Source organism: Apostichopus japonicus, chromosome 21 (assembly GCF_037975245.1).
Source record: "Apostichopus japonicus isolate 1M-3 chromosome 21, ASM3797524v1, whole genome shotgun sequence".
In the NCBI taxonomy this organism is placed as follows: domain Eukaryota; kingdom Metazoa; phylum Echinodermata; class Holothuroidea; order Aspidochirotida; family Stichopodidae; genus Apostichopus; species Apostichopus japonicus.
In genome coordinates, this window is record NC_092581.1 from 13,825,599 (window position 1) to 13,837,871 (window position 12,273).

Genomic DNA, 12,273 nt, shown 5'->3' on the forward strand with positions numbered 1-12,273 from the left:
TACAAGTTCATCTAGATGCAAAAGATCTCCACTCAGTTGCAAAATATTCCCCCCCCCCTCCTCGACCACTGTTAAGTATCTTTGTGTAAACTGGAATAGTCATATTTGAATAAAGAGTATCGGAATTGAGTTTCTCAAGCACTGTAGTATAAACATAACGGCTCAGCAGATAACTGATCACTTACGTAGATCTAAACGCTCCCGATATCTCGGCCGGAAAATATGTAACTGTCAAAACTGAATTAAGCATACTTGAGAGAACGTGGATCACGATTTGACAGAAAAACAAACTTAAACGCAGTGAGTCACGTCTTCGCTGTTTACGATGATAAACACGCATCTGGATTCTGTCATCCATCTTTAATGTTCGACGAGAAAATGAAAATAGTCACTGTTGCCATGGCAACCTTTGTGTATAACTAAATTTTGTTACCTTTCTTTCTTACTTTTCCTCATTCATTCATTCATGTGTTTGTCTCTGCCATGTCGGGGCTTTGCAAGTAAAATTCAATTTTGGATACTGTTAATGAATCATCAATAAACGTCATTGGCCCAAAAAAATTCCAAATCAAACAACTACAATAATTTTACTGAATTAGAAGTTGCATGAAGATTAAATTTGTGTGGTTTATATCAAACAAACTCAAGTGAAGAATTTTGGGAGGGGAAAGTTTGATTTTTTTACTTTGTCCTTGCAGATAAAAACTTACTGCACTTGACTACTTTTAGTCCTTCTGTGTTAACAACATGAAACCAAAGAAACAGGTGCAAATCAGTAGTTTTAAGGTGTGTTCACTGTTTTAATGAAAAGTTCTAAAGATAAAAGCAGTATGTTTTATTAGGGCTCACTGCCATCAGTCCCCACCCCCACACCCATTATTCCTTTGGGTACTATTGGCTCTCAAATATGGTACCCAAACAGGTACAAACCATGTCTATTATTGCCAGCCTTTAAGATATTTTCTTTTACCAAGAAACTTAAAAATGACAAAATTAATTGTGTTTGATGTCAGGTAGCCACTCAAGAAATGTCTAGCAATAACAGGATAAAATTGTGTTTTCTAATTTTTTTCTTTAATTCATTTTGTTGCGTTATCAGGAGAAACAAGCAGAACAACCAGCCCAGAGAGAGAGAAAAGGTCAATTGCTGGAGCAACAAGATATCTTCTTGGCCTGTGGAAAACTAGAACATGATAAATTAACCAAACTGAAATTGAAAATCGCTGACCTGACCGCTGCATGGGACACGGTATGTAGAAATATTTAAAAAAATGTTGGAAGGGTCAAAGTCTTGTTATCAAGACCAAAGCCTTCTCACACTACTTTACATAGTCATTCAGGGAAAAATTTATCCAGTATCGCATCCCAAAATGCTATGCAAAACAGTCAAGTTACTATGCAAAACAGTCGAGTTACTATGCAAAACAGTCAAGTTACTATGCAAAATGGTCAAATTGCTATACAAATGTACAGCACTTTTTTGCACTTTTTGTACAAAGGAAACATAGAGACAAAGTTCATAGCCTTCAAATGGGCTGTACAAAATTTGAACACTAAATTATAGTCATTGATAAACTTGTCACACCGACACACCCAAGAATCTACAACTGCAAGAGTCCCTCAGGAACTGTGCCACTAAATCTCTGTGTCTCAGTGTGGGGGAAATCCCATAGTGTTCAGACACAAATCCGGTACACTTGACTGTATTTACAAGTTATCCGACAGGTCCCCGTTTATGCAACTCGGTGAAGAGAGGCAATGGAGATAAAAGTACCCTGCCCAAGGATATCTGCCCAAGTACACATTGAAGTAGTGATCTGGTCTGGACATGAAGTTGGCAATCCTTAGAATGCAACTCCCACTGTATTTTGGGACCACAGCACTTCTTCATATAAATAGACATGGGTGAATTGTAATTTGAAAGTTAAAGACAGCTGTCTCTGTTGACAATTTCACCTACCTACAGATCAAGTACAAAGCAATAGAAGATTGCTATCGGTCATAATTTAGAAAACCTATCAAAGGTTTTTTCCACCTTCATTGTAATTTTGTGACGGACACTTTGTGTATATATTAGTATTAATCACATGTAAACTGCAAATTGGATTAATTCAAATTTTTGGAAGGAGTAAATTATTTTATTTTGAAAGGCGCTCATGGAAGTTTGCAAAGATTGGTTATATAATTTTAGTCCCTCTTAAAAGTATATATCTCAATTTCTTAGTCGATGCAAAAAATGTTTCTGCTTTTTCTGCATTGAAATGGATTTTCTGTACATTTTTGATGACTCCCAAACATACCTTTAGTTAATATGCTAGTGCATGGATGGGTTGTGCAAATTTTCTGCCAGAAAGATCTTAAAGACATTGTTGCACAAATTTAAAGTTGGAAAACTGCATTGCTGTGCTTGTCTGTTTCCAGTCGACCAATTGTTACAAAATCAGGTCAGTTTTTGAGCAGTCCAATCTATGACATCACTAGTCCTTACAGCCTGGTGTCTCCTATCTCCCATCCGCACCAATCCACTCTGATCATAACTGTCAGGAAAACTGCGATTCCTTTTCATCTAACATCAGGTAGCTTAACGAATCCATTCATTTCCATCTTGATCTCAAGTTAGATGTTTTCTTTTGTTTTGATTCCTGACAGATGGCCGGGGAATTGAGTCGCCACCATCAGCAATTGAAACGACAGCTGGAAATGTTAGCTAGCTTAGACAAAGAGTTGACTGACATGGAAGAGTGGCTTAAAGTGACCAAAGAATCGCTGACGAGCCAGAAGACGATGAAGGCACAGCTAGCTCAAAAGAAGGTCAGGATTGTTTGCACCTAACTTTTAAAGAGATATTTCCGTATTCCAAACCGCCAGTCGAAAACTCCATCTCAATATCATGTCTCTTACTTGAGATATGATTGGTTGAATAAGACCGAGTTTGACAGGCAAACCTTTCCACACTTCGGGCAGTTGTTCACGATAGGTGACCTTGGATATGGTCATGGCAGATGTCCCTGAAAATCTTTATTTTCCTATTTTAATCTTTCTTGTTGATTTATCCATGAAATTTGATACATTGGGAACATCAGCTTGATCAGTCAATGTTCTCTGTATTTTGACAATGTCATCAAAATGCAATTTGTTTGGGGGGGGGGGTATGGGGGAAAATATTATTTCCTTCTGTGAATATATAGTCTAAAGCTCAATCGCCATGAAGACATCACACACTCTGATGTATTGCCAGATGCATGAACAAAATGTCACCAAATTAGGAACATTCATATCTTTGCCAAACAAAATGCTAAGAGGATGTTGTTTTGACCGAATGATGCAGAAAATTTCCAGCAAAAGTTTTGTCAAACAATCAACTTAACCGAAGGAATGTTGTTTGAAGCTGAATGTATTAGGTTATTGCATTGTAGAATTCTAACCTAATAACTCATTTGTCATGAAAACTGAATACTAGTCATGAAAACTGTATACTTGTCACGTATACTTGTCACTGTATACTTGTCACTGTATACTTGTCATGAAAACTGAATACTAGTGGTTAACGCCGGCGTCTCCCAGTCATGAGATCCCCGGTTTGATTCCCCGCCGACAACAATGTGTGTCGTCTGGCAAGGGTCATCTGGCAAGGGTCGTCTGGCAAGGGTGTTGTTCAATAACAACTTCCCGACATGGACATTAAATGGATGTGTGCCGAGAGATTGGCTACGGTCAGCTTGCGAGTCTATAAGCCTCCATGGCTTCTTTCGCGAGTTCCTGCTTGCGGGAAGATCACTATACATACATACTTATCCCCTCTTGCAGTGCTTCTAGATAAAGAGGCCAACATCATCTAAATCACATATTTTTTGACAATTTTAAATATTTAAAGTATTCGGTTGCATTTTATAACCCCTATTTTCCTCACTGGCAGAAAAAAGCAACTTTAGGAATGCTTGCTACAAGATTTTCAACACCTGTAATTATCAAATGCATCAAAATAGCAAAGTAATTTATGTACTGATAGCAAGTTAATTGACGATGCTATTAGTTGTTGAGGGTATGAACAAAGGGAGGGGTGGGGGAGGTTTTGGTGGTATTGGAGAGGGGTAGGAGGGTTTTAGGTGTTGTGGAGAGTAACTAATATTTGCATTCTGAAACAAACAGCCATAAAATGTTTTTGCTATAAATATAATCACAGAGTGTAAATGAATCCCATTTAAGAGTCATGGAGAGGAATTAGTTGGTAGTAATAACATCCTGATAAATGTTTAAAATGTTCTAGCCCTTAATGTAAATGAATGTTTTGTATAAGATATGAACACATAAAAAAGAACAGATTTCTTGAGATACATATCGTGTGGGAAGAAAAAGAATCACCGTGGTTAATCTGGTTTGAAGTAAATCTGCAATCTCTTTGTTCAGTAACAATGATGATGTTTCCATAGTAACCAATTTTTCGTGGGAGTTAGAATGTTAAGCAATAGATAAGGTGTGGGTGAGACCTCTTTCAAAGGTATTAGTGACTAGAAACGTGCGCAATCATCTGCATTTATGCAAAGTCATAAGCACTCATAAACTGACGTAATCATAATGTTAGAGGCGTTGGTAATGTTTGGGAGGTTTCGTCGTGTGATCGTTCGACTCCTGACGTATGTCCTGTCCCGAAGAACTAAGTAATTAAGTAAACATTCTGTCAAGAAGACATTGATAGAATTTGTGGCGAAGGCAAATTTGATATTTTAGAGTTATGTTTGTTTGACGGTTTTGGTTTTCATCAATATTTATTTTGTAATCACTGTTATGAGATTTTAAATATTTTTTTAATGGTAATAACGTTTAATGTACATGTGAAGAACATATTAAAGAAAAAGGTTAATTGATGTTAAAAATACAAAGAGTTGTGAATGGTTGTGATATGTATGTAAACTCTTTTGAATTATCTGTTGCTCCAAAGGTAGAAGGGAGGATGGGTGGACAAAACGTAAATATATGCAATTAACCATGCTTGTCCAGGAATATATATATATATATATATATATATATATATATATATATATATATATATATATATATATATATATATATATATATATATAAGCATAATATGTACCTTAGGTCGACAGTTTATGGTAAAAAAGTGTACCTTAGGTCAACATTTCAGTGTCGACCTAATGTTTTCACTACCATTTTAAGACACTTTTTTATTGTCGCAAATAGCTTTATAATGTTCTCCGTCCTCTAAAACGTTCATTTAAAAGTTTTGGTTAGGGTCGGTTCAGGGTTAGGGTTAGAAAAAAGGGTTAGGGTTAGATTAAATTTAGTGTGTTAGTCAATGTAACTGTCGACCTAAGGTAGGATCCATAGTTATATATATATATATATATATAAATGAAAATCGTAATATATATGTATATATATATATATATTTTTCCCTGATTGCAGTTACTGATCGATGCAGTGGTTACCCACCGGGACAGCGTCAACAACATCAACGCTGTCTTCTTGGAGATCGCCTCAGAGGCAGACAAGGTAGAACGGGAGATGCCCGAAGCCCTGAAGAAGAGGATCGAGACCATGAACAACGAATGGGAACGGATCCAAGAATCTGGGTCACAGAGTAGGTCTGGATCAGACATGGAGGACGACAGACCAATATGGATTAAGCAAAACAGTAAGGATTAACAGATTAATGAGATGAAATTAAATTGAATTTAACCAAAAAAGAAGAAAAGAATAGGTTAGGCTCTTATTACGGTAAAAAAAATGTGCGTAATATAGATGTTCATGTATAGTGTTATGCAATCTTAAGTGTGGTCTATATTAAGAAGAGGAATTGTTGCACAGTATTTAATAATTTGCTTTATAGAGTGATCCAGATTTGCATGGGTGGAAATCATATTAAACCTGTGAATGAAATAAGTTTTAGAACCTCCTCCCCAAAAGTTGCTAGTAAATAGATGTAAGCGGTTTAGAGCAAACAAAAAAAGGTGGCTATCTTTTTTCTACAAAATTGCAAAAATTTGTGGATTTCCCATTAGTTCCTACTATTTCACATCAACCATTGCCAAGACTTTTTGTAGACACTAACTTAAGTACTTCCTTCCTTACATCACAAGAAGCAAAAAGGGAAAAAGAAAAATCTATCAACAATTGATTGCCTTTGTCAATCTGGAATAGCGCCAACTATTTTAGCTCACTCAAACAGAGAAACACATATAGCTTTCATTGGTCGCCAGGGCTTTGATCTCGCTGTTTGTGCTCCTTGACTAAGGTTTCAAGCTATTTTGAAAGTCAAGTTCATCCACGATAAAAAGATTTTACAAGAATTGTTGTAGTTTATCTGTATTAACAAGAAATGGTTGTACGTGAAGTGCCTAAAACAAGAGAGGATTCCTTGTAGATAAATACGTACAACATGATTTAGATCTTGCTTAGCACGACTTGTAAGATTGTGAAACAGATTTGGCATCCCTATAACAAAATCTGTTGACTCTAGGCTGCCAAAATAAATATATTAATGTTAAGATGTGATCTTGATGGGCTTTTAGAGGGGTTTGCAAAGTTACAACATTAAACCATTTAAAGGCCTATTGAAGTCCATATTAATCATTATGATAGTCTAGAATTTGGGTCCCTTTCATTTGCAAAATACTTGAAAGCCTTTAAGTTTTTAAATTAATTGCAAAAATGACAACATTTTGTCGTTTTGCATTTGAATCGACTTGTGCTACACTTTGACTGTTATAATTCCCTACCACTGACTACATACACATCACATCAATATGTTTACTGTATCATAAAATCTACTTGTGTAGCTTCCAGCTCACAGATTTGCTTCATACCTCTTTACTTAATTATGCATTATCTTACTTCAAGGGACATTTTCTAATCTAATTCATTATTGTTATCGCCATGGTTACAGAATGGCTAATCACCATCCATTAATTATTTCATAGTTTTCAAACAAACATTCCGTGGCAGCTTTATGACACGTCGAAGCTGCGTTTCTCATTATTTTTATTCGATGTAGGAAGTGGCTGATTAATATCAGTTTCGGTATTGTAAGTTTGCAGAGAGAGGACAGAGATAGTTCTTCCTGTGATAATGCCAGGGTTCTTTGTTGATAAAGATTTTACTACTGACTATATTAAGCTAACATGTACTTTGGAGTTAGGCAATCAGTTATTTGTATTGTAAAGACCTGTATCAGTTGTGGTTAGGCTCTGTATTGTTGTCACAATTTTATTTACAAAAATAGTAAATAGTGAGCCTTTTTTTTTCGGGCAACGGAAGATCGAATCTGTGTGAGCAGCTATGATTGAGGGAGATTTGCAAGTAGGTTTGAGGAATTGTTTGTTTGGATTTATTTGCATATATAGTCCTAATTAGGGACCATTCAACACTGCAGGATTTTTCTTATGGATGCAATCTCGATTTGCCAATAGAGAACTGGAATCCAAAATTGAGTTCAGCTTCTTTTAAGATAGTAACTCTACATGAGGATTTGAAATTGTGTTATCGAAGTATCAAATTTTGTATTTGTGTGTCGTGCACTTTGACCAATGCAGGAGTACGAACCAGTTGCGGAGGTTGACACCATGGTGAAACAAACATCTTGTTTGTATTTTACGTCTTGTAAAAATGAACAGTTCTGTGTTGTCGTCTACGATGTGAATATCAAACAGTTTATTTGTTTATTGTGCATTATGAACAGTGGAAAAGATTGTGGATGCATCATTGTAAGAAGCAATTTCACACAGGGTAAAAAACATAATTTTTCATTTTTTCCTCTTTTTTCTCTCAATTTTTTTTCTCTTTATATTTTGGAACACAGAGATAACAGATACCATCACTCCTACTAAAGTTGAAATTCAACGATCCAACTTCATGGAGATCAATGGCAACGATATCTCGGACAAAGTGATGGAGTTTGACAAGATGGTGGCGGAGCTCCGTGATTGGTTGGTCCTCCTAGACAGGACGCTGCGTACACAACCTGTTACCGTGGGCGACCTCGAGGAGATTGAAGAGACCATCGCTAGACAGAAGGTGTGTTTTTTTTTCCAAACGTCCTCAAACTACCGGTTATTAAGGCCCTAAGAGTCATATAAATGGTCTCTTTTGGGAAAAGGATCTTTTTGTTGACTTGTGAAAATACTTGCAATACATCTCTTAGTAAGGCAATGTTTGTTACAGCTCATGCACACCTAAATGGTTACATGGAATCCATTGGTTGATGTCCACAATAAGGATCCCAGTGGATGAACAATTTGTCCAAAGTTTGTTTATACATTGTCAACATGTGCTCATGTACCAGAAATATCTTTATACACAAAGAAAAGAAGAAATTTGTTTTCAGCGATCTACATGAATTTCTCAAATATAGTTGGCCGTCAATGTTACGTATGTCATTAATCATACAAGATCTCTCATACTCTCATAGGAATACGAAGGTGTTAAACCTTTAACAGTCAAAAAGCTTTCTTGGCATTTACTTTTCCTTTTGGATCTTGACTGTTTTAAAAAGTATAAATGGAAGAAACACAATGATATGTCAACAAAAATTCCTCTGTACTGAAAAAGTGTCTAACAATTCGATAACATTTAGTGGACCTTCTTCAGGTGCAAGCTGATGAGTCAGAGGATGGCTTTAAAGTTAAATAACAGACTCTCATCATGCAAAAAAAAAAAAATTGAGAAAGGTTTGATCTTCTCTGAATGAAATGACTGGCACGGCCATATTAAGGACCTACCTTAAAATTAGTTTGTGAATGTTATGCCTTACTGTGTGTATAATGTCTGGAGAGTATATCTTCATCCTTTTCTCCATCTTCTGATGGACACTTCACTGTTTTCACATTTCAGCACACTTCTGATTTTCTTTTTAGTGATTTATTTTTAATCAAGTAGGAAAAAAGGTGCAGGTTTAGCTTTGCATCCTGAAGAGTGATATGCATGGAAGTTAGTCGCCCAATCCTTAAAGTTCTGCTCGGCATTTTGTAGTTACCGTAGTGAATGGCGGATTTCGAGATATTCGCTTCATTTTTAGAAATCATTCTATTTATTTTCTCACAACAAAGACATAGTTGAAGACATAGCTTTTGCACATCTGCTAATCATAGCTAATCTCCGTTGTCACTTGAAAAAAAAAAACTCAAAATAGTTCAGTGCCAAATATGATTAATTTGGTAAACCTTGATTTTATTCAATCTTCAATTCTGCAGCAAAACATCTACCCGAAATTCTTTTTTTTTACTCGTCTGGGTGGACATTTTGCCAGATCATTTCATTTTGATTTTGCTTCAAGTTTGATTTGAAAATTTCGCAATTTTGTTCCCATCTGTTTTAATTAAGGGGAAAAAATGTTTTCCATCAAAAAGCAGCAGAAATTGTTACTTCTGTGAGTTGTGATTTAATTGAAATGTAAAAGCAAAACATTCATAATTTACAAAAGCATAAATCTCACACAAATTAGTCAACATAATATCGTGATATGACCTCTGTTGTGTAAGCCTTGTATACCACTGAACAAATCCTTCCACCATTTACAGTCAGAGCTGGATTTCCTGCGAATGGCCGGCAGGTATTGCCAACTTTCATTGCAAAACCACTTAATGAATTTTGAAATGCAACCTTGAATAATATTTGTCTCTCTTTTAGGAAATATGGTCCAGCATCCTTCCAAAATTTTCAGGCCTTAGTCCCCAGGAGCGTGAAACCCTGGGGGCTTGGGTCGTAGATGTTGTGAGCATGCTCGTTGACCTGGAGGTCAGTTGATTTGCATATATTCTTGCCACCACTGTTTCCACCTGGCCTGCACTTGACTCGCTACTTCCTCTGTTTCTTTTTTTTTTGTCGTGAGAGTTTTTTTGTTTTTGCATGCTGCTGCTGCAAAAAAAGAAATCTTGCAGCCCATGTTTGCTTCTTTTTTTAGTTATCTTTTTTCTTTCATACTGTTGAATATGTATATTTAGGAAACCAATGAGGAAACACAGAGTCCATGTCATGGATATTCATCAGTTCTCTTCAAATAATGTTTTCACTCTCTGTTAACAATTTCTCTTTTCGCACAAACTTTTCTCCGCTCACCTCGATCGACTAGGTCATCATTTTTCAAACTACCAAATACTCTGAAGCCCACTCTTAGGCTTAGTTTAAAAAAATAAGTCCTTTTGAATCTTGGTTACATTTCATCATTTAAAGAACAAGTTTCATTCCAGACTTTTCGAGTGGAACAACCATCTAATATTTAAAAATGAAATATTAATTCAGACCTGAGATCATATTTAACGTTTCATTTTAGTTCATGATTGAATCATAAATTTTTGAGTTTTTAAAATTAATATTTGGCACCTTCATAATTCATGTAATCCATAGAGTGAACTGGATCGTTGGCTTGAAAATTATCATTGGTTGAAGGATTCCATTTAAAAAGAAAACAGATGATTTGATTAATTTATGCAACGACAGATAGTGTATTGAGAGCTGCTTCCAGCCTTTTGTAGTTTATTTGGTTTAACACTTCAGGTATAAACACATAGATTCAACATATCATAAATTGTAATTACAGAAATAATATATTCATGAGGTGAAAGGAAGTGCACAGAAACCCGACAGGGGCTTGAAGATGTGCACTCCCGTATACAATACACAAAAACATCGAAAATATGAACAACTACGAAGACTAGCAGAAAAGAGATAGCTAGGTTTAAACCACAAAGTAAAAAATGGAAAGCACCCGCAACCTCCCATTAAACACTCCCCTTCCCCACCCATGAAAATTTAACAGCAAGTTGATATAAAGAGACAAGTAACAGTTACCTTCTACAAGATCAATAATACCTTCCATTACATGTAATATGGTTTATTAAACTGCGCAGTCACAAAAATGTCACAAAATTCTGATAACAGCTTTTTAACCACTAAATTGACAAAACCTCTCTGGAAGGCATATGCTTGACATTTTATTTGTCTGGAAGTGAAATTGAACTTTTTAAACCGAGAACAAGTTTCTGGGCAAGTTCGGGCAGGTGGGCAGCGACTGGGTTTCCTTCATATTGACAGGTAATATATTGCAATTTTCTGACTGCCTCTCCCCCACCCCATGGCTAGTGAGAACCACCCATAGTCATTTTGGTCAAAATGATTATGTGAACATGTGGAGAATATGGGAGTTAAACAGGGTGGGGTGGGTGCATTGCATGGGTGGGGTTATCATTAGGATCTTTGCTAAAATGGAATATAAGGACACCCTTTGCCTGCACCGAGTATCAACAATATACAAAACTGGAGTTTAAATATATGACAGTGTTTATGCATGTATGTTTTCGGTGCATGTTGTTCTGTCAAAGCAACGATGATACTTTTGTTTTGTTTTTACCTGTAAGTTTTTGGCATGGCATCATGATTATTTTGTCCGTATCCATTGTATGCAATACCCCTATGTGTGAATACCTGTGAACGGCTGCTCTTGAAATGTTACATAAAGAATTGTTGATGTCAAGCACCACTTTTAAGTTTACATAAATTAACTAATGGAAGTCATGCGTCGTAGTGAATTCGATCATCTGCCCCAAAGTAGGAAGTTGCATTTTTGGATGTCGCCTAACTGTGTAAAGCTTACAATCCATCTATGTGTAGTCTAAAACACAAAGTTGAAATGAGGAAAAAGTTTAAAAGCAAAGTATTTTGGGCCTTGCCAAAATCTTGTTTATGGGTAATATTCAGTACTAGCATACTTAGTATCTCTAAGTATAAAACAGATCAACGATATAGTCTTGTGACAGCATAAGTGAGTAGCAGAAAAAAAAAGAAGTAACCAGTTGCATTAAGTTTCTACACTGTTTTCAGGATCGTCAGTTTTAGGAAGGATAAAATATAGGCTTTTCATTCCAGATGCCTTCCATTCTTTTCGGACATTTTATTTTTTTTTTTTTTGCCTTCTGTCAATTTTCATACTTTCTACACCATGCCTCTTCCATTTTCTTATTTTAATGATATTTCAAAGTGATCAAAGGCCTGGTTAACTAGTACTAAGTTTTGTATCGACTATATCTGCGCAACTGTTTTTAAACATACTATTATAATGTTCATCTCCTCAATTATATCTGGAAGTTTGCAAAAATATCAAAGCTTTCCAGTTGGATTTAACCCAAAGGTAGTAATTGATGTTTTTATGACATGATTTTAGTTTCTCTTAGAAGAAGGATCTTTTGGGTGTGCTAAAAATAGTCAGTTTGTTTTATATTTTATCGACTACCCAATGATTTTCTTGTAAAGGGACACTGT

General features: G+C 35.8%; 2 protein-coding genes across 7 annotated transcripts in view; both read left to right on the forward strand.

The window, feature by feature from the left end:
* The window catches only part of LOC139963062 (dystrophin-like), a 237,055-nt gene extending 235,816 nt beyond the window's left edge, over positions 1–1,239 (forward strand). For both annotated transcript variants that reach the window (XM_071963541.1, XM_071963540.1), the window contains exon 41: positions 1,100–1,239. The gene's annotated coding sequence lies outside the window, so the exon portion shown is untranslated. The remainder of the gene's footprint in view (positions 1–1,099) is intronic.
* The window catches only part of LOC139963064 (dystrophin-like), a 75,005-nt gene continuing 63,845 nt past the window's right edge, over positions 1,114–12,273 (forward strand). For 2 of the 5 annotated variants that reach the window (XM_071963542.1, XM_071963543.1), the window contains exons 1-5: positions 1,114–1,249; positions 2,650–2,811; positions 5,428–5,656; positions 7,820–8,034; positions 9,646–9,753. In XM_071963542.1, the coding sequence (XP_071819643.1) occupies positions 2,650–2,811; positions 5,428–5,656; positions 7,820–8,034; positions 9,646–9,753 (714 nt within the window). In that variant the 5' untranslated portion in view covers positions 1,114–1,249. Of the gene's footprint in view, positions 1,250–2,649; positions 2,812–5,427; positions 5,657–7,139; positions 7,321–7,567; positions 7,587–7,819; positions 8,035–9,645; positions 9,754–12,273 lie in introns of those variants that run through there. The other 3 variants (XM_071963544.1, XM_071963546.1, XM_071963547.1) reach the window with 3 other exon arrangements.